Source organism: Apium graveolens, chromosome 1 (genome assembly GCF_009905375.1).
Source record: "Apium graveolens cultivar Ventura chromosome 1, ASM990537v1, whole genome shotgun sequence".
Classification (NCBI taxonomy): domain Eukaryota; kingdom Viridiplantae; phylum Streptophyta; class Magnoliopsida; order Apiales; family Apiaceae; genus Apium; species Apium graveolens.
In genome coordinates, this window is record NC_133647.1 from 96,440,625 (window position 1) to 96,462,266 (window position 21,642).

Below are 21,642 nucleotides of genomic sequence, written 5' to 3' on the forward strand. Positions count from 1 at the left end.
GATAATGCATATACATATGTATACATCACAACAACAGTATAACGGGTAGAAAACTTGCCTGAGCGACTGGGGGTGATAAATGGCTTGGGACGAGTCTGGTAACCTATAAACAACATATAAGTTGGAATTAAACCAAAGTCGCTTATGAATCTATACTTTAACCAATTAGACCCTAACGTTCGCTTTTGCGCTTAACGATTCACTTAAGTTGCTCGAGTACCCTCGGCTCCACCATTTTTAATAAATTAACCATTAAGGGTTTTAAGGCGATTCTTTCGCGAGTGCCTTACCAACTGCATAATACACTTCACATAAATGTTTCATACTCCAATTAGTCCTTTAAGGTCTTTAACCTATGCTTCAAAGTAAGGCGAGGGGTAATGGTTCATTCGCGAAACGCCATTACTTAAAACGGTCGTTTCTCCTAAACCGTATATCGGATTCAAACGAACCACATATCAAAACGAAGCTCGTAACATGAGCTATCTAATCATGGCAATGGTCAAAACCTAACAGAGAGTTCTCGGGTCCTGATGTTAAGAACAAAAACAGTCTAAAGTAAATCGGACATTACGACAGCTGTGTTTACGCGATTACCAATTTTTATTCTACTCCAAATCAACCACAAACCAACCACAATTCAAACATACAACCAAACTCAATCCATACATCACTACAACAGCCCCAACACCTCAAGTTTTCCAATTTATATTAATCTCAAACATGAACTAAAACTATTCTTAAGTTCCTTAACTAATAACCAAGATTTACAACTCCAAAAACATCACAAAACCAACTAATCTCTACATATTCAAACACCATGCTTCTCATGAACTATACTAATCATAATAAGCTCTTAATATTCAATAACAAAGCTAGGTTAAGAGATTATACCTTCCTTGTGAGTAGGAGTAACTAATTAGCTTGGAATCACCCTTGAAAGTCCTTATCCAAGCTTAATCTACACAAAAACTCAAGAACAAAATTTAAGTTCTTGAAAAACACTATTCACCCTCTTCTTCCATGAATTTTAGGAAGAGATTGTGAAGGAATTTGAAGCTTAAACTTATAGGATAGCTATATCAATGCATAAGGAGTCTTAGATAATTACCTCACTAATTAATGAAGTTTGGAACTTGGATTTTGGTTTTTTTCTTCTTGAAATGGAAAAGAGGCCGAGAGCTTTTCTTGAAGAAAAGTGAAGTCAACTTGTGTTTTGGTGAAATGATTTGTTGGTTGGTTATTTTTGGCTTTTGTTTTAATTATTTACCTTTTAACCATGGTGCTTTTTGTGTGGTTCTTAATCAACCAACAACACACTTCTCTTTGGTCATGCTTAGGTCATCAATCCTATGTCATCTTCCCATGCTTGTCCTCTTCTTATTGGTTTGATGACATCATCCTTACTAACCTCTTTGATTAGCTTCTAATTACTTGGCTAATGACCGCTGATCTGTTATACGGTTCGCTTAACTTTCGTTTTCGTTTATCGTTTGAGGGATCATACCCGGGATCTTATTACTTGGGTTTCCTTAACCTTTCTCAATACATTATATTCCTTTTATGATCCTCTCTTATAATCCTTGAATTTAAATCCTTTTTATCCTGTTCCCTTATACTCAATTCTTTCGGTATCTGGTGGATTTTCGGGAAAAATCAAAGTGTTCGAATTTGGATTCTGACGATCTTTACATACACTTATATACCATATAGAGTACTAATAAGATCTCAGAATGACAATAAAAGAACCTCTACAAAGTGTGGCATGAAAAGTTTTCTCATTCAGCATAATCAGGTTAAACACTATTCATAAGGGTTTCAAAAATTCCAAAAATTGGGGTTATTACAACTCATAAGACAAATAAGCACAACCAATACCAGGCTATCATACAATCACCACACACTAAGGTATCGAAACAATTAACTAAAGAAATCCATAAGTAAATTACCTAGAACCCCACGATAACGATTAGCCCATAATCGGACTCATCATCAACGTGGATTCCAATGAAAGCATGGTATAATAAACATAGTCTTTATACTTAATATATACTTAACCAAGTACGTTACACAAGAGTATAGGTTCACAAATAAGAAAACTAGCATCCAAAGTTACAACTTAAAACAAAGAATCACAAGAATAAACTAGATCCTCTTCGCCTTGGTTGATTTGTGCTCTACGATCTTCTTACGCCTTCTCCCTAAGCTCTAGAATGTCTTGTTATTAAAAACGATCATAAGTAATGTTTATAAAGCAGCCCATGCAGAGTAGAAAACTTTCGGATCAAATCAGAGTAGAAACAAGATTACTGGAATTCGAACCGGCGCGGCCGCGCGCTTCACCAGCACGAGCGCGCTACACTTCTGTAATCCTGGCGCGAGCTCGCTGACTCTCTGGAAAAAAATTCTGCTTTTTTATTTTCATGCTGGTTTGAGTTGGTCTTTTCACTAGCAATCTTCGTGACACCATCCTAATACCAAATTAGCATCAAATCAATGCCAATTCACCCGAGTTCATGATATAAGCCTGGAATGCAAAAACACTACAAAACACATCAAAAACACAAATAACTTGAGTACAAAATATCAAATCAAGCCTTTTTAGGATATAATAAATGGACATAAATGTCTGTTAGGTCCCGAATTATCTTAGAAGGGGGTTTGAATACGATAATCACTAAATTAAAAATTCTTTCGAATCTTTAGCGGATAAAAGATTTAGTGCTCGGTTAGTGGTTTCGTGTTCTTGAGACGAATAGTGTTTGGAATGATAAAAATAAGGAACACAAGATATTCGGGTAAATATATATTCGTATATAAATCCTCGAGGGGTGTTGCTACACTCCGGTAAATAAATAACCGGCTACAATCTAAGAACAACAAAGTTCATAGCTTCTACAAAGATTTACAAATCAAATCATATACAATGATCTAGCTTTTGTTTGTCTAGGATTTAATTATCGAGTAACGATTATAATGCCCCTATGAATATACAAGAATTAAATCGGGCATTATAATATTACTCCAGTGAGAAGTTAGACGGATATATAAAAAACTTGAGCTTCTCTGTAAATCTTTGCTGCCATTTTCACTACTCTCTTGGGAGAGAAGATGAACAGAATGAATGGTTGTATATCTTCTGCTGCAAAGTGTAGACTTAATATCCAATAATGTGTGGCTGAGGATTCTGTGGCGACAGGTGTACAGGAGGAATGTGTAATTTTTCTGTGGCGATCAGTATACTATTAGTACAACAAATGTACTTAACAAAAGCACACAGACAGCCTATGGCGACAGGGGGGAGCCTGTGGCGACCTCCTACCATACTAAACCAAAAGCAAACAAACATAACTTGTTTGTTTGTTTAATTCTTTTTATTTTCTTTTTATTTTATTCTTTTTCATTCTTTTTCTTTTTCTTTTTTCTTTTTTTTCTTTTTCAATTTTCTTTTTCTTTTTATTTTTCTTTTCTTTTTCTTTTAGTTTAAATTATAACTAAATTAATTTATAAAATAAACTTAAATATAACTTATATAAATAAACTAATTTAGATTTATAAAATAAACTTATTTAAAGTTTATAAGATAAATCAATTTAAGTTTATTAAATAAATTATATTAAAGTCCTTTAAATAAATTTATTTAATTTACCAATTAAACTTTGAGCTTCGCCAGTCCCCTGAGCTGTTTAGCTGTATCACCTCTTCTCGTACTTTAACAGATAAATGTTCAATCCAAGTACGTTCCTCAACTTAACAATCCTTCTATAAATAATACCCAGATTTCTTTCATGAGCTGTTGACGCCTAATGCAACTGGTCTGGTTCACAGATGACTAACCCCGATTCAGGTTTTCGTATTATGGTCTTGATTAAATGGTTAACCTTGCAACAACTTTATCGCTTCAGACACTGACTGTCAATAAACAACTGTACTTTTACTGGAATCCTTTACGGTACTTTAGACAACGTCTTCATTAACCTCTGTCTATACTCTGTCTTCAGTTCTTCAGATTCCTATGCTTCAAACACTGTCTATCTTCAATCAATGCTAATATACTGAAATCTTCTGATGGCACTTGTGTACTGAATCTTCAACATTTCTGAAATCCTGAAAGTCTTTAACCTTTGTTCTTCACTGAGACATGATCATATTAATGAACTTCTTTCATTGACCTGTAAACAGACTTTAAGCCTTCTTCTAATCTTCTGATTATTTTTTCCTTGTCTTCATTCATCCTGATTTCTTGTGTAGACGTAGTATTATTAACCTATCATGTTCTAGTGTTGTTATCGTGTTGAGTTATCACGTAACTGTTCATACAGCTACACAATCTCACCAACAATGCCACTTAACACGTCTAAGCTTCAAAAGCACAAATTCAAAGCCAATTACTTGCACTTCCTTTATCTCGATCTTGGCTTATATAGAACCTATAAATTGTGCACGAAGTTAAAACTATACTTTATTTCTATAATTGTCAAAACATAAGTATACTAAAATCCTTAAGCCTACGAGCTTAAAGGATAGTTACAATTCCGAGATTATAACTAAAGTATTTTTCGATCTATAAATAAATAATCGAAATAAGAAGAATACTAAAAAAGTCATAAGCTATATTGCTTATAATTATAAAAGACCTCTTATATTACTCCGATAAACATATATTCTATAAAGACGGAGTAATCGAAAGTATACTTGATATATTATTCTATATCTCAAGTCAAGTATACATAGTTGATATTTAATATTCTTATTTGAATATTACATTATCTTGTGGGCTAGTACCGTAACATACTAGTCCAACCCATATTTTCTCTATACTTTCTGTTTTATGGACTGTCTTATTAGTTTTGTAGTGAGATGAAGTGATATGAGGTGATTCTCATTCTAAGACCCAAATTCTATACGTACTAATAGGGAGTTAGTAGTATTTGCACCGTGAAGAAGAGAAAAGACCCAAGATCGGATCACTAAGATTCAAGACCGACAAAAGCTAAGGAAGCCAAGTTTACAAAAAGGTTCTACATCAACTTTGAAGAAATAGCGAGGAGTTATTGTCTAAGATAAGTTGTATAGGTATTACATTTATTTTGAGGTGGTAACTCTTGTGTTACGCACCAAGACAAATATTTGTAAGGGTGTAAAGGCTTCTCCACCTACTAAAGCAGCGAGTTTATTATAAGGGAAAATCCCGAGTCCGGGAGAGGAGTTCGGGGACTGGACGTAGGGGTGAGCGAATTTGTTAGAGGTTGCGCCATCGCGAACCTGGATAAAATCATCGTGTGATATTTTCTTTCCTTAAACTTTATTTTCCGCACATATAAACTACATAACTACTCAGTAAAGTTTTAAAAAGGGTAAATTATTTTAAAATAACATAATAATTTTTAAATTGGTAATTAAGCTATTCAACCCCCCTTCTAGCTTAATATAGCCCTCCTTCAGGACCTTACATATTTTTCCCTAACAATATATTCAGATTTGTCTTTATGAACTTTCTTTTTTGGAACAACATGATATGGTATCTCAATTATGTATGCTCTATAGTTAAGAACTTCTATGTACTCATGATTTATAGCCCTTAAGAATAAAATCATCTTCTTCTTCTTTTATAGGTTATAATTTATCTTGTCAAACTGAGCGACCTTGATGCTACTAACTCTTTGAGAACTCATATTTCCGATTTCAATTTTTTTGTAATATAACGTCTCAAAATACAACTACCCAAACAGTCAACACGCCAAAAAATCAACCAAGTCAAATTAACAATCCCAATTCATATCTACACGAACTCATATCTACACGAACGAAAGCACTCTAGTCGCCTTATAACAAAAATTAACACAAAATTCTAATCTAATGGATTTGATCTTTATATCGATCAGCAGGCTTTTATACCAATTGTTTGGTCCGAAGATAGTTGGGGGGTTAAATGTAACTATGTCCAAATTCGCAATCCAAATAGCAGAATATTAAAATAAATATTTTGACTACGAAAATAAAGAACACAATCGAGATCTGGGGTTAAATTCTTTATTAAGAAAATAAACCTCAAAAGTTTTTCTTAGAATACCAAATATTAAAGATTTGATGTAACAAAGATTTAAACACACTAATCCAAATAAGAAATAATTAGTGTTTAAATATCACTTTACAAATAAAGAAATCAAGATAAAGATAATACAAAGTGAAAAATGATTTATTCCTTAAATAAAATGCTACAAAAGGAAGGTAATACTTCATGGTATGAGATAATTTAGAGAGCAATTCTCCTTGTAAGTCCTTAAAGAAGTTGAATGATTTAATCAAGAACCCAATTTTGCAGGGCTTCACTTTGATATGCTGGAGAGTGTTAATGTCAAATCAATTTAATCTGATAAATATATTGTAGGATGGCTTATTAGAAAAATAGGTAGCATGGTTGAATATCCACCAAGAAATAGGAATAATGTAGGTGGTAGATTGTCCTTTTGCTTGACTAGAACTCAACTAAAGGTTGTTTTCCACTTCTAGGATTCGACTTAATGCATACTTGAGTTGCCTTGGAAGATTCTTCATTTAATTGCTAGAACTCGATTATAGTACATTAGTCATGCTAGGGCTCGACCAAAAGAATAATGGAGCCATTTGTGTACTTTCAAAATTAAGGCACACTTGATCTAGAACTCGACCAATGCTCTTGTATGATGCTGGAGCTCGACTACTCCTTTATTGTTTGCGATTTTAACATAGTTTTTAGCCAACCATCTCATGGATTTGACAAGCTCTACTAGAATAGGCATTAGAGCTCGACAAAGGCACCTTGGTGTGCTAGGTATCGACATTAACGCCCTTGATGAAGCTCGGGCTCGACTGGCTTGCCTAGTAGAAGGACTCAGATTAATTTTTAGCACCTTGTACCTTTGAACTCAACCATGGCATATAGTATGTGGGCTTAGAACTTGACTAACCACCCTTGTATGAGTATTTAAAATATTTTTAAGCCTTTAACTACTTTGTACTCGACCAAGAGCCTAGAGTAAGCCTAAAATATTTTTCAATCCTTAAAGTGAATTCATGTAGTTCCTGAGTTAGAGTCCTTTCTATCTTCAATTCTTTAAATCTTCTGATCTTTATAATTAAAACCATCGAAATTCTTTTTTATTATGAATTTCACTTAGCAATTTTTGTAATGATAATACTCAATTTTTTTCACGGATGTCTAGTACAATTACTCTGCAGACGACAAATTCGCTCTTATGGATCCGTGTTATAAACTATATAAATCATTGTTAAATATTCTTCCATATGAGATCAACTTTACCTCAAATTTTTTAGGTTTTCAGAGTAATCCTGAGAGAACTATTTCAAATACTTTCAACCATATTACTCTATTGTCTAAATATATTAATAAAGTATAGTAATTTGTATAATTAGTGAATTTAGAAAGAAACTAGCTTAAATCCGGATTGTTTTTAATATTATATAATTTTTTTAAAAAAATTAACTTGAATTAAAAGTTTTAAGATATGTTTTTTTAATTTTAATAATATGATTTGATAACAAATATAAATGTTAGTGATATTTTTAAATGAATATTTCAGTTCTGAAAAATAATATTAATGATAAAATATATAATTTTATTGATAATTATAGGTATGTTTATAAAAGATTATTATGTTTTATTTAAAAGGTATATTTAGTTTGATTTAGCTGGGATAAATAGTATAAATTATTCAGTATTAGTTTAAGACTTATTATGCCGACTCAATCCATATAATTATATTTAGATCTATTTTAGTTTAATTTGTTTAATACCCCAGTGATAAAATTTTATGTAACCCCCATAAAATCACATGTTATTTTGTTTTATATTGTATAATTATTTTCTTATTTTAATTTTGCTTTATCTTGCATCAATTATACAAATTTTGTTAATGAATGAAATATATATAATTTTACTGATATTTATAGGTACGCTTACAATAGATAAATATATTTTAGTTAAAGGTAAATTTAGTTTGATTTAGCCTGGATCAATATTATACATTATTTTGTATTAGTTCAAGACTCATTATACCAACCAAATTCAAATAATTATATTTAGATTTATTTTAGTTGAATTAATTTAAATTCGGATTACTGTAAAAAATTTATGTTAGTCCGAATAAAATTACATATTTTATTGTTTTAGCTTTCCAAATGTATATATTAATTTGTATTAGTTCAATGCTACTATACCGACAAACAAATTATCTCTAGTTTTGTTTTAATAAAATAGTATATATATCGTAGAAATTGCAAAAATCCTGTAATTATACAAACCCAAACATTATAGAGACAGACCGACTATCAAATTTCTATATCTATCAACAAATTAGGGAAGTTTGAATTTAATTTTTGTTTTAGCGCATATCAGTATTATTCATTATTTTGTTTTATTCTCAGGCCGTTAATCAACCAATTACAGCCGCAAATCCAACTAAATATCTTTAGATTATTTTAATTTTTATTTAAGATTGTGGAATAATTTTTTTTAGCCCTAATGAATAATATATACCCCTCTGTTCCAATGGATTCTTTACATACTTTTTTCTCATACTTGATACGCATTTTAAGCCTATTATAAAATATAGTTTTATAATTTATTTTTAGAATTTTTTTAAAGTTTAAACATCATATTTTTATTTAAAAGAAAAAAATTATTTAAAATTATTTAGGGAATCATGTTTTACGGAAATCTTAAAATATGTGTCGATCTCCCCTTCTCTAATATTAAGAATTCAGTGGGACGGAGGTAGTATTATTTTGTGTAAGGCCTAGATGACAAATTATAAATATATTCGTATTTATGTAATTATATTGTGAATATTTATATATTTGTGTGAGTGTTCTATTTTAAATATTAATATAATTACAAGTGACTAAACCGACTTTCAACAAAATTTTCATTATTTCATTTTAAATATAATAATATAGATAGATAGATTTTATAAAAAAAATAGATAATCTTTAACAAAAAATTAAAAAAAAATTGAACTAATAACACTAATAAACATATTTAACTTGATTAATGCCCATGGAATGGCAGGTACTTAATTTAACAAAGCCTTTATAAATGATTAAAACTCATATTCAAATTCAAACTTTGTTACCTTGCGTAGAATAAGGGGGTGGTTAATCATAAATTCAAGATAGGATTGTCGGGTTTAACATAGATTCATAATAAGATTGTAGCAGGATTAGCGGCCGTATTGATCTTGGTTTCAAAATTAACGAAGCAAATTAAATAAAAAATATAAAAAATATGATTTTGGTATTATAGTATAGATAGTATAGATATGATGGCAAACACAAACGTTTTGGATGATCTGCGAGACTCCTACAAAGTGCTTGAAGGGTAGTTTTAATTTGAACTTGGTCTGCGTCAATATCTGCTATTCATCTTGATTCCACCCCAGAATAGGAGTCATTTTTGTAATTTAGTTATAAAAATAGTAAAAAAAACCTGTTAGAATTAAAAATTAAATCAGAGAATAGGAAATGAAAAATGGAAAATTGGCATTCACCTCGCCCATACGTTCAGGTCGTTAATGAAGTTGAAGGCACGGCAATCTAGAAAGTGACACACCGCCAGTCATGTATAGTAGTAGTTCAGAACTTAAAAGGAGGAAAGGAATTTCAGTTCTCCACAAAAGTATTATCATCTCGATTTGTAATATTTACCAGCTTTACAATCCGTTTGACTCACAGATTTTCATTAATAATTTTATATTATTTGTTATTGTCGGATTTGAACCTAAATCTTGGATAATATATTAATAATAATATATGACTTTTTTCAATCATAGTTAAAATAAGTTAAATATTAAATTGATCATTTAAGTGAAAATTATATATGACTTTTTTCACTCATCTTAACCAGATATTATTTTGATCAATAAAATTCATAAATATTAAATAGATAATTCTAAATATTTGCCCAGAAAGTTAATAGATAAGTCTGAATAAAAATTCACCGACATATATATATCGAAGACCCTGTCTTTAGCGAGGAACCGGTCTTTAGAGAGGGAAAGTTAGAAAAACTTATAGGGATTTGGAGATGATTAAAAGAAGCGTGTTATCTATTTCAATTTTTTTCAAATTTAAAAAATTATATTGGCACGAGTATGTATCAAAACTTTTCTCAAATTTATAAAATGATATGACATAAGTGTGAACACCTATATTATTATTATAATTAAAAAAATTACCAATAAAATCACTATTTGAGAAAAAAATAATAATATTTGACATATTTAGATAATAATATATATATTTTTTTATTGTGTGACGAAAGGCACGTAATCAGCATTTAATTTAATGAGTTTGGTATATTTTCATTGATGAGTTTAAGAGTATCTATCTCCAATGGCAGTTGGTTAAATTGGACATGTCTGATAATATATAAAATTTGTTGAATTTGTAAGATATTGTATTTCGATGATATTGATTATATTGGTTAACTATATTTTAAAAATAGTATGTTATAAAAATTTTATGTTGTTATAAATAAAATATATTACTTCAATATGACTATATTAGTTACCTATGTTTTAAAAATAGTATGTTAATAAAATTTTATGTTGTTATAAATAAAATATATTACTTCAATTACAATATGGTAATAATTGAATAGATTTTTCTTTTACAGATTTCTTGCAGCATTGGAGATGAATTGTTTTTACATAATATCTATATTTTTTTATTTATAATCTATACTATATTATAATAGACGAAACATTAAAAATTTGGTAGTCGGTCGGTCAGTACTTGCTAAAATTACTTAATTACCCTTAATTAATTATTCTATATCTAATTGCTTAGTTAGTTGATCGATCAATTTCAATTCTTATTGATATTGGAGTCAAATTTCTCTATCAATTTAAATTCAATTTCATATCCAACTCTATATTATTATTAATAGATATTAAAGTCAACTTCTACCAATCATAAATTCTAATTCATATATAGTTCTATATTATTCTAATTGATATTCGGGCTAAAATAAATTTAAGCAAATTAAATATAATTGTTGAATTTGGTTGATATAATGTGCATAGGGTTAAGAAAAAATAATAAATACTATCGCTCCGTCTAAGAAATTATATTATATTGAACTAGGATAACTAAAATAATATATATTAGTCATCCAAGATAATTAAATTATAAATCAACCAACTAAAATAACTCATATATATATTAATTATTCGGGTTAAAACAAAATTATCTTATTGATCCGGACATAAAAAATAAAAGTAAACTAAATTTAATTAGTTGAATTTGGTCGTATTAATGGGCATCGAGCTAAAATAAAATAAATTAAACCAAGATAAATCAAATTAATAACAGATTAAGCATAATTTGTATCCTATTAATATGAACCAAAAATTAACTTTTAATTAAACATAATAATTATTATTATTATTAAAACACATAAAATGATCAATAAGACTATATCGTTCAATTAATACTATTGTCTTTTTTTTTATGTTAGGCAACCTGCAACCGCTATCTTTTGGCGCGCACTTGTAAAACCCCACGGGCTATTGCTTACAAACCACGTGAACCTGTAAACCGCATTTAAGCGACATACTCTGACTCATGACTCAGGAGTTATAATCATAAATTCTAGATTCAAAACTGTGACGAAGAGGATAGTTATCCATAGTTTTATCAATTAAGTAATAACTTTTCAAAATAATATTTTTGTTAAATTTCCAACATAATAGAAATATTGTATTTTTATTCTAAAAAAACTATAAAATCGCTATAATAATATTATTAAAAAACTATGAACATATACGTGTATTAATATAATTATCACGAATTCATAATATTTAAAAAGGTATAAATAAAAAAAATTAGTGAAAAAAATTTAAAAAATCAATTCAAAATATTTTTTTTAAAGATTATATAATATTAAAAAAATTATGCATCCTCAGTGTATAGCACGAGTTTTAAGTTAATATGTATTAATAATTTTTAGTTAAGAATTTTCTATGATCAGAGATGGTCTAAGAGTCCATTTATATTTACTATTGGAAGACCAAATTTAGTGCCGTAATCTTTGATACATATTAGAAAAATGGGTAATAAACTGGTCTACCACTGCCTTTATGGTCACTGTAATGCCTATAAATAAAGCATACTTGCCATTCCATATTTGCAACTAAGTTTGTACATTCATTCTGGTAACTGCCTATCATTTCATCAGGTACATTCATGTAGTTAAGTAATTCGGAGTTTTTTTTATAAACATACAGCTATCTAGTACATATGTCCAGCTTAGTTGTCATACTTATTAGCTGTATGTTTATTGATTATCTGAGTTATATTTGTATAGAGATTCCAATTGTGCTCGTACGAGCATTAAGCAAATGGAATGTTCTGCATTATAGATATAACTCGAAACGATTTCTTTTTTTCTTTTATTATCCCACATATGTTTTAGTTGATATGTGTATTACTAATGTGTGATGTTAATGTGATGTTCAGAAACGATGAAGAGTTGGTGGAGAATGATTGTGGCAGTGGTGGCACTGGCGCTGGTGATTGAATCGGTTGCATCCCAACAACAAAATGATCCTCCACTCAATTCAGGGTGCAGTCAGTATAATGCATCCAACACACTCGAATTTTTCAGTAATCTGAACACGACCTTGGCTAACCTCAGACGAGAAATAACAGTAAATAGAACATACTTTGGCACCCAACAGCAGGCCAGGACTGCCAGTCCAGTATACACTATGTTTCAGTGCCGAAAATATCTTTCCACTGCAGACTGTGCCTCTTGCTTTGATAAGGCTGCTCTTGACATTCGCAGTATCTGCAGATTGGCCAACGGTGCTCGTGTTATCAATGATGACTGCTTCCTCAGGTACACTTACTGTTTTATAACATCATTTAATTGATTATATTCTTGATGACTAAGACCGAAATTTGATTGTATGTCCTCTAAAACTTCGGTTAACATTGTCAACTTTTAAACTACGTCCACCACTCCATGACATGATATTATTACATAATCTAATAATTAAAATCACTACGTACAAATTCACCTCTTATCATTTTCTTTCCCCTTTCACAAAGAACTCGGTTACTTAGGCACCTAATGTCTAACACCTCTTTAAATTTGTTGATGAAGGTACGAAAGCAATGGATTTTACAGTACAGCTACCGCTTTAGGCAATGCAGGACGATGTAACAATGATACTATAAGAAATAGCAGTACAATAAATTTTAATGTAGCAGTTGGAGACGCACTGAGTAATCTATTAACTGCGACTCCTAGGATAAAAAGTTATTATGCTGCAATAACAGAGAAAGTTTTGGGTAGTAACACAACGGTATATGCTGTGGCACAATGTGCTGAAACAGTGAGTGAGTTGGAATGCCAGAATTGCATGAATGTTGCTTATGAAAACATCAAGAGCTGTCCTCCTCGTTCTGGGGCAAGAGCTATTGATGCTGGTTGCTTTATGAGATATGCAAACACCCCTTTCTTTGCAAGCAACCAGACAACAAATCTTAAGAAGTACTTGAATGCAGGTAAGTTCACATTTTTCACTTAAAAGACGCTTGTTCTGTAAAGTTTATAGAATTTCAAGTGTACATAGAATAATTGTCACATCACCAACGATGTTACTAATGATTTTGTAATACTCAGGAGGATCAAGCAATAAGAAGGCAATCATTGGGGGTGTTGCTGTTGGTATAGGTCTTGTTTTGCTCCTACTTGCTTTGCTTTTATGGTACATTTTATCAAGAAAGAAAAGGGTAGCTCAAAGAGGTAATTATGGTTCATTCAAGTTAGTAGGAATAGGATTATGATTAACTTTCATGATTTTTTCAAGTATAAAAGGTCAACAAATTTGTTTTGTAAAATTAGTCTTTTCTGAATACGTGTGTCAAGGTTTCTTCTGTAAAACAATCCTCGACTTATATTAACAATTATGTATATAAACACTGACCTATGAATATTTTCCGGAAATTACTTCCACACTAGGCCATATACTGGGGTCAACTGAGCTGCAAGGACCAGTTACTTACAACTACAAGGAACTGAAATCAGCAACTAAGAATTTTAGTGAAGAATATAAATTAGGAGAGGGAGGTTCCGGAGATGTATACAAGGTAATATAGAATAACTATTTCGTTTTTGAAGATTCTGTTTTGCCAAGCCAGAAATCGCAAGGTTACATTTTCCTTGTTATAATATCGAGCAGGGAATCGTAAAGAGTGGAAATATAGTTGCAGTCAAGAGACTGGCTCTAAGTACTACAAAGGCAAAGGCATCATTTGAGAGCGAAGTCAGGCTTATTAGCAATGTCCATCATCGAAATCTCATTCGTCTGCTAGGATGTAGCAGCAAAGGACCAGACCTACTTCTTGTCTACGAATACATGGAAAATGGTAGTCTTGACAGATTCTTATATGGTGAGTTTGCAAAACAATGTTACTGATGGATATTTGTGAAACACTGCACAAATCCGTTTCGCAGAAAGCATGTGAATGTCTAAAATACATTAAACTTTATCTTTTACAGGTGGCAAACGGGGCACTCTCAACTGGAAGCAAAGATTTGATATAATATTTGGAACAGCTAGGGGTCTTGCCTATCTACATGAACAGTTCCACGTTCGTATCATACATCGAGATATTAAGCCCGGAAACATTCTACTAGATGATGAACTACAACCTAAAATTGCTGATTTCGGGTTGGCAAGGCTTTTACCTGAGGATCAAAGTCATCTCAACACAAAATTTGCTGGGACTCTGTAAGTCAAATTAAAACCAGTGATGAACTTCGTGTGATTACTTGTTTTATTGTTTCAAAATCTTATAAATTTGGGTGATGGTGGATCTAATGCTGAGCTTTATAATGCTGCAGGGGTTATACAGCACCAGAGTATGCACTTCAAGGGCAGTTATCTGAGAAAGTAGATACCTACAGCTTCGGTGTTGTGGTCCTTGAAATTGTAAGTGGCCGTCGCTGCAGTGACACAAATATTGAGTCCGACACTGATTTCCTCCTCGAATATGTAAGTTTTTATGTTCATTGAAATTTATTAGATAATGAAACTAGATTGCTCCACTCACTGGAAATTCAATGATTCTCAATTTTTAACCAACTAATAATTAAGAAATGAAATATGTACTCTCGTAGTACATATTTTGTAATTAAGAAACCACCAACTAATAATTACAGTTCATGTCATACTTTTAACCTAGGCTGTTTTATAATTGTGTAATGAAGTTGCACTAAAACCGTATTATATTAGGCCTGGAAGCTACATGAGAATGACATGCATTTGAAGTTGGTTGATGATACACTAGACCCCAATGATTATACAACAGAAGATGCTAAGAAGATTATTGAGATTGCGCTAATGTGCACACAGTCACCAGCTTCTCTGAGGCCAACAATGTCTGAAGTTGTTGTTTTGCTATCAAGTGATGATCGGCCATTTGAGCAACGACCCCTAAGTAAGCCTACCTTTGTCCATTCGGAAAACAGAATCCGTGACGACTCATCAAATACTCCTCCCCAATCAGTGTCGAATGCTACTGCTTCTTTGTCAGAATTTGTAGGCCGCTAGCTATGTACATGGCTTGAAAAGTGTTGGCTCTATATCCCCAAGTCATGTTTTCTAGTAACATTATGGTATGTATTACTTCAAAGAATCGTCTAGCCCAATCCGAGGGAAATTATCTATTTAAGTGAAGAAAATAAGGCTCTAGCATATAAATAAAAGAGTAATGCTAGGCTCCCATATTTTTAAACTTTATGTATGACATCCACGTTGTGTTCCCAGAGTTTTTCAACCAACAAGGCCGGAAGATAGCAGTAAGACATAAGAACAGGCAGAGTGTGTGTATTTTTTTTTTTTATTCATTATAAGTATTAAAGTTTTGTTTCCCCTTTTATGCTTTGTTTTTTCCATCTCGGCTCTCTTTAAAATTCCAACATATTTATTTTTTGTTCAGAAATTATTAAAAATCCTAGAGCCATAACGAATGTATGCAACAAAATCTTTAGAAATTTGGCCGCAAAAACTTCAAAAACCTCATACATTTATACAAGTTCCTATATCATGAAACTGTATATACTCAAGGGTATATGTCTTTGTTACACTTGAATACAACTGGAAACAAACGTAAAGATGTGAAGTGTTATAGAGGGTTGGATAAGCTGAAATAGCCCTAATAAGGTTGAGTGGTTGTAACATCTCACATCGGAAAGATAAATAATCCTAAATATCTTTACAAGAACAATTCAACAACTAATGTGTACCGAAATTGCTTGCAAGTTTTTACTTGTTATGTTTCCTATAAAAGTTGTCCACAGAAAGTCTTAATTAGAGACTATACATTAAATTTCTTCTTTTTCTTCTTATTATTATAATCTGTAATGTGGTTACATTAACATTATATCTAATCTCAACTTTGCATACTCTGGTGGCGGCTTTTGCAGAGCTATATTTTAATAGAAACCTTAAATTATATCCTCATTTTTTTATTATTATATGAATCAGGTATATTATTTGTCATTCTGAGTTCCTTGCTGTCTTATATTCTCATTATCTATGCCTGCAAGTCAGGTAGTTGTTTGCTCAAGTCAGAGAGCGTTCATTCTATTACCAGTTATGGCCTTCATTTTATGTACTTGCTACAATATTTTAGAATACACACTATATTTAAATACTGCAAAATTACCTTAAATGGTACATTATCAAGGGTTGAATGTATACAATAACCTGAAATGTTAGCTGTTGCACCACCTTGAATGAATTGTGATGCTTAAGTTCAGCCCTTTTTTCGGGGAGAGGGAGTAAGTCTTATAATGTTCGGATATTGTACATTTTAAAAATTATGTTCACATGTTTTCCAGATGAACAATGCAGAGGCACCTAAGTATAGTTTCCAAGATTTCAGATCTGGGGACTTCATTTTGTATGACAAGGAGTAGAAAACTTAATAGCCTGGGGTGTTTTTCGTTTTACTTCCATTGTAATTTATTGTTTATCGACGTTTCAGCTTGTTAAGCCTTACTCTATTGGGGTTGACAATTTCAATTATTGTCTTCTTCTGCATCTGTTTGCATGGAATTGATTAAAGGAATAAAACAAAACCGTCATCGACATGCAACAATAAGTGACTGCTAAAATTAGGATAATCATGTATTTAATAATGTTGATGAACATTACGGGTATGATGTGTATATATAAGTGATACTTGTTAAGAGAAATTCAAATTAAACTGATTGCAGTACTTTTGCTTGAAGCTTTTTCTTCCCCAGGTATGTTCTGTTCATTCCCACTGTTGTAAGAATGAGCAACACAAATTTTCTTTTTGTTATGCAAGAATAAGTGATGCCATTGCTTTCGACAATTGTACCTCATAGTTATGGAAATATAATAAGGAGATCCTTTACCACTTGAATATTTGTTTTATGTGCTTAGTAACATTGCTGGATGTCTTTTCTTTCATCTAACTATAACCTATAAATCTTGATGTTCAGCTCGGTTAGACGGCAGCAATGAAGTTGTTATGGAAGATGGCAGCGGTGGTGGTGATGCTGTTCGTGATGATAGATTTTGTTATGGCACAATCCCAAGCTAATCTGATAAACCAGGGTTGCAGTCAAGTGAATGCCAGTTTTGAATTTTTCAGCAATCTGAACACAACCTTGGCTAATCTAAGGCGACAGTTGTCAGTAAACAAAACACACTTTGCCACTGCAGAGCTACCTAGGAGCAGCAGTCCTGTTTATGCTATTGTTCAGTGCAGAAACTATCTTTCGATTGTGGATTGTGTCTCTTGCTTTGATATCGCGGCAGTTGATATTCGTAAGTACTGCAGATTGGTCAATGGTGCTCGTGTCATATACGATGGCTGCTTCCTCAGGTATAGAAACAACTCCGTGCACCTTTTACAAAAATAAATAAACAAACAGGAGGAATCATATATTGTCTTCCTGTACTATTATATTCAGTCACTAGCTGGTTGATTTTCTTGCTAAAATGTTTTACCTTAATTTTTTGATCTTGTGTTCTCAAGGTATGAGACCAACAGGTTTTACGGCACAGCAAATGCTTTAGGGAATGCTGGGAAATGTGATAATAGCACAATAAGAAATGGCACTGCATCAGCAACGTCTTATAATGCAGTTGTGGATGCGTTATTGAGCGATCTAGTTATTGCGACGCCAAAGACAAAAAATTTGTATGCAGCTACAGTGACTGAAGTTGCCCCTGGGGGTAATACGAGCGTTTATGCTATGGCACAATGTGCTGAAACTGTTACTGAAATTGAATGTCAGAATTGCATGAATGTAGCTTATGAAAACATCAAGAGTTGTCCTCCTCGTACTGGGGCGAGAGCTTTTGATGCTGGTTGTTTCATGAGATACACAAATACTCCTTTCTTTGCGAGCAACCAGACGATTAATATTTCACGATTCCTACGATCAGGTAATGCAACTAATATAAAAAAGCAGAGGATTTAATAAACGTAAATGGTTGTACTAAAATTTGTGTTATTCAGGAGGTTCAAGTAACAAAAAAGCAATAATCGGGGGCATGGTTGGCGGAGTTGGCTTTCTTCTGCTAGTACTAGCTTTACTTTTGCGATACCGTTTATCAAGAAAGAAAAAAATTACTACAAGAGGTGATTATCAGTTATTGGCTTTGATTTTTCTTAAATCCAATCCTTCCATTTGTTTTGTCACACTGATATATCTGTGTAGCTCCAGATGGATATTCCTTTTGCAAGTTATATATTAGAACAACTTAATTATGCATGACTGTCTCCTTTTCTACCAGGTAATGTACTGGGGTCAACTGAGTTGCAGGGTCCAGTGACTTACAATTACAAAGACCTGAAATCCGCAACAAAAAACTTCAGTCAAGAATACAAACTGGGAGAAGGAGGTTCTGGAGATGTATACAAGGTAATAATTTTTAGGCTGTCTTGTCTACAAAGCATCACATGAATCATATATACAATTATGTTGTCTTCGCAAATCTATTATCATATTTGGTAATTTGACTGAACAGGGCATTGTAAAGAATGGTAATATGGTAGCAGTCAAGAGACTAGCTCTTAGCACCAGCAAAGCAAAGGCAGATTTTGAGAGTGAAGTCAGGCTAATTAGTAATGTCCACCACCGGAATCTTGTCCGTCTTTTAGGATGTAGTAGAAGAGGACCAGACCTACTTCTTGTTTATGAGTACATGGAAAATGGAAGTCTCGACAGCTACTTGTATGGTAAATTACCCTTTTAGCTCCAGTACTGTCTCACTGTCGTAAAACTCTTCAGTGTAACTCATGAAACTATTGCAATATCTCCATTTCTCATTAAGTATACCATTATCTGATACTGTTAGTGCTTAAAAAATTGTGTCTATCTAGCAGTAGCTTTTAAATATTGAACTTATTGCGATAAATATTTCATCATCCTACAGGAGGAAAACGAGGGACTCTTAACTGGCAACAAAGATTTGATATTATCTTTGGCACAGCTAGGGGTCTTGCTTATCTTCATGAGCAGTTTCATGTTCGTATTATACATCGTGATATAAAGCCTGGTAACATCCTATTAGATGATGAACTTCAGCCTAAGATTGCAGATTTTGGTTTGGTAAGGCTTTTACCTGAGGATCAAACTCATCTCAACACCAAATTTGCAGGGACCTTGTAAGTTTTGTGCTAATATATATTCATTTGGCCGTTTCAAAATCTATTATATATTCTGTTCATTTGAGCAAAAAATTTAGAACTAATGGAATTCGGTAACATTTTTAATGCAACAGAGGTTACACGGCACCTGAGTACGCACTTCAAGGACAATTATCTGAGAAAGTAGATACCTATAGTTTTGGTGTTCTGCTACTTGAAATTGTAAGTGGCCGACGTTGTAGTGACACAAATATTGAGAGCGATACTGATTTCCTCCTTGAATACGTAAGTTACAACATTCATCGTATTTAAAGTTTGATACATTTGCAAAATTCTTCAATTTTGTTTTGTCCGATTTCACACAACAAACACCGGATACAACAAGCTAAAGAGCATGACAGATATACATGAAGATTTCAGATTTCAGATCATAAGACGACTTCCTAGAAATATTGAAATTATAAAATATGCGGTTTACAAAAATGAGCTGATACGTTTGAATTATGAAACAAAAGGAATAAGACTCCAGATATCTTGTCATATATTAAAAGTTGGAACGAGCTGGCTATTACATATTTTAAAAGTTTGAACGAGCTGGTTATTAACAATGCGCAATACTTCTGAAACAGGACTAAGACTAATTGTCCAATTAAATTTATTTGATTAGGCATGGAAGCTACATGAGAATGACATGCATCTAAAGCTGGTTGATGAGACATTAGACTCGGATGAATACAAACCAGAAGAAGTGAAGAAGGTTATAGAGATTGCGCTAATGTGCACACAATCACCAGCTTCTTTGAGGCCTACAATGTCTGAAGTTGTTGTTTTGCTTATAAGTGATCGATCACTTGTAGTATCTCTAAGCAGGCCAACATTTGTGTACTCAGAAGACAGAATTCGTGATGGCTCAGATAATCCTCCAGCATCAATGTCCAACGCTACTGCTACTTTGTCAGAGTTTATTGGGCGCTAGAAAAACTAAGACAGCTCATTGTCTTCGTGAGCTGTTGCTGCATTTTTTTTAATTATCATGTTTTTTTTTTATAAAATTAAAACTAGTAGCAGGCTTGTTGTGTTGTTGCTCTGCTTGTTGCTTGTTCATCTGGTTTCCGTTTATCCTGCAAGTCGGTTTGCTAAATAGGGATGTATCTCGCTTTATTTATATATATATGGATCAGGATAATAACAATAAACATTTTAAGAGTTCCAGTAGATTCCTTTTGTTTATTTCTGCATCCTGAGTTTAGTTCGATCACTGAATTTTTGTACTTTAGCATTGTCAGCTCAACTTGAAAATTAATAATAATCTAGTTGGATTCAAATAAATAAATTGTTGAATTAACTTATCAAACTAATGTCAGCTCAACTTGAAAATTAATAATAATCTAGTTGATGCGAAAAAATAAATTGTTGAATTAACTTATCAAACTAGAGTTTTTAAACGGTCTTTTGAACATGAGTACATTACTCCATCTTGGCCGGATTTAATCCTTTTTCGCCCTTTATTTATAACTAGCGTATAACCCTGTGTGATGTGTTGACTAGCTAGTTTCTTGATTTTTCTGCATTAGTTGAAGATATTTGATAGACATATTTTGTAGTTGTAGGTAGATAATGTCAAATGTCAAAATAGTCTGTGTTGCAATCAAATAACTTCTAATGGTTCCTCCTGATGATAGAGTCAACAGTTCCATTTGAAAGTAACATGAAACTTGAGTAAAAAATTTATACTCACGGAACTGGAGAAAAAAAGATCTAGTAGTACATAGAATTAATACTGATATCATGTACATCCCATTGGCAAGCAATTCATAATATATTAACTCTACAGCTGGATCAACCTCGTCATATTATTTTAGTACAGACTCCTTGTGAGGAATTGTAAAATGGAGAGAAATTATGTTTTAATCAATTATAGATTATGTTCTAAAGTAG

The 21,642-nt window shown here is 32.1% G+C and overlaps 2 protein-coding genes across 2 annotated transcripts; both read left to right on the forward strand.

The window, feature by feature from the left end:
- The first annotated feature begins 12,193 nt into the window (after positions 1-12,193).
- LOC141665164 (cysteine-rich receptor-like protein kinase 2) lies at positions 12,194-15,893 on the forward strand. The gene is made up of 9 exons (XM_074471146.1): positions 12,194-12,238; positions 12,520-12,901; positions 13,169-13,572; positions 13,691-13,813; positions 14,030-14,157; positions 14,250-14,460; positions 14,570-14,801; positions 14,915-15,065; positions 15,306-15,893. The coding sequence occupies exons 2-9, from the start codon at positions 12,525-12,527 to the stop codon at positions 15,621-15,623; spliced, it is 1,944 nt and encodes a 647-aa protein (XP_074327247.1). The 5' UTR covers positions 12,194-12,238; positions 12,520-12,524; the 3' UTR covers positions 15,624-15,893.
- A 1,581-nt stretch (positions 15,894-17,474) lies between these two features.
- Positions 17,475-20,808, forward strand: LOC141665170 (cysteine-rich receptor-like protein kinase 2). The gene is made up of 8 exons (XM_074471153.1): positions 17,475-17,931; positions 18,085-18,497; positions 18,571-18,693; positions 18,849-18,976; positions 19,083-19,293; positions 19,491-19,722; positions 19,839-19,989; positions 20,372-20,808. The coding sequence occupies exons 1-8, from the start codon at positions 17,564-17,566 to the stop codon at positions 20,678-20,680; spliced, it is 1,935 nt and encodes a 644-aa protein (XP_074327254.1). The 5' UTR covers positions 17,475-17,563; the 3' UTR covers positions 20,681-20,808.
- The last annotated feature ends 834 nt before the right edge of the window (positions 20,809-21,642 follow it).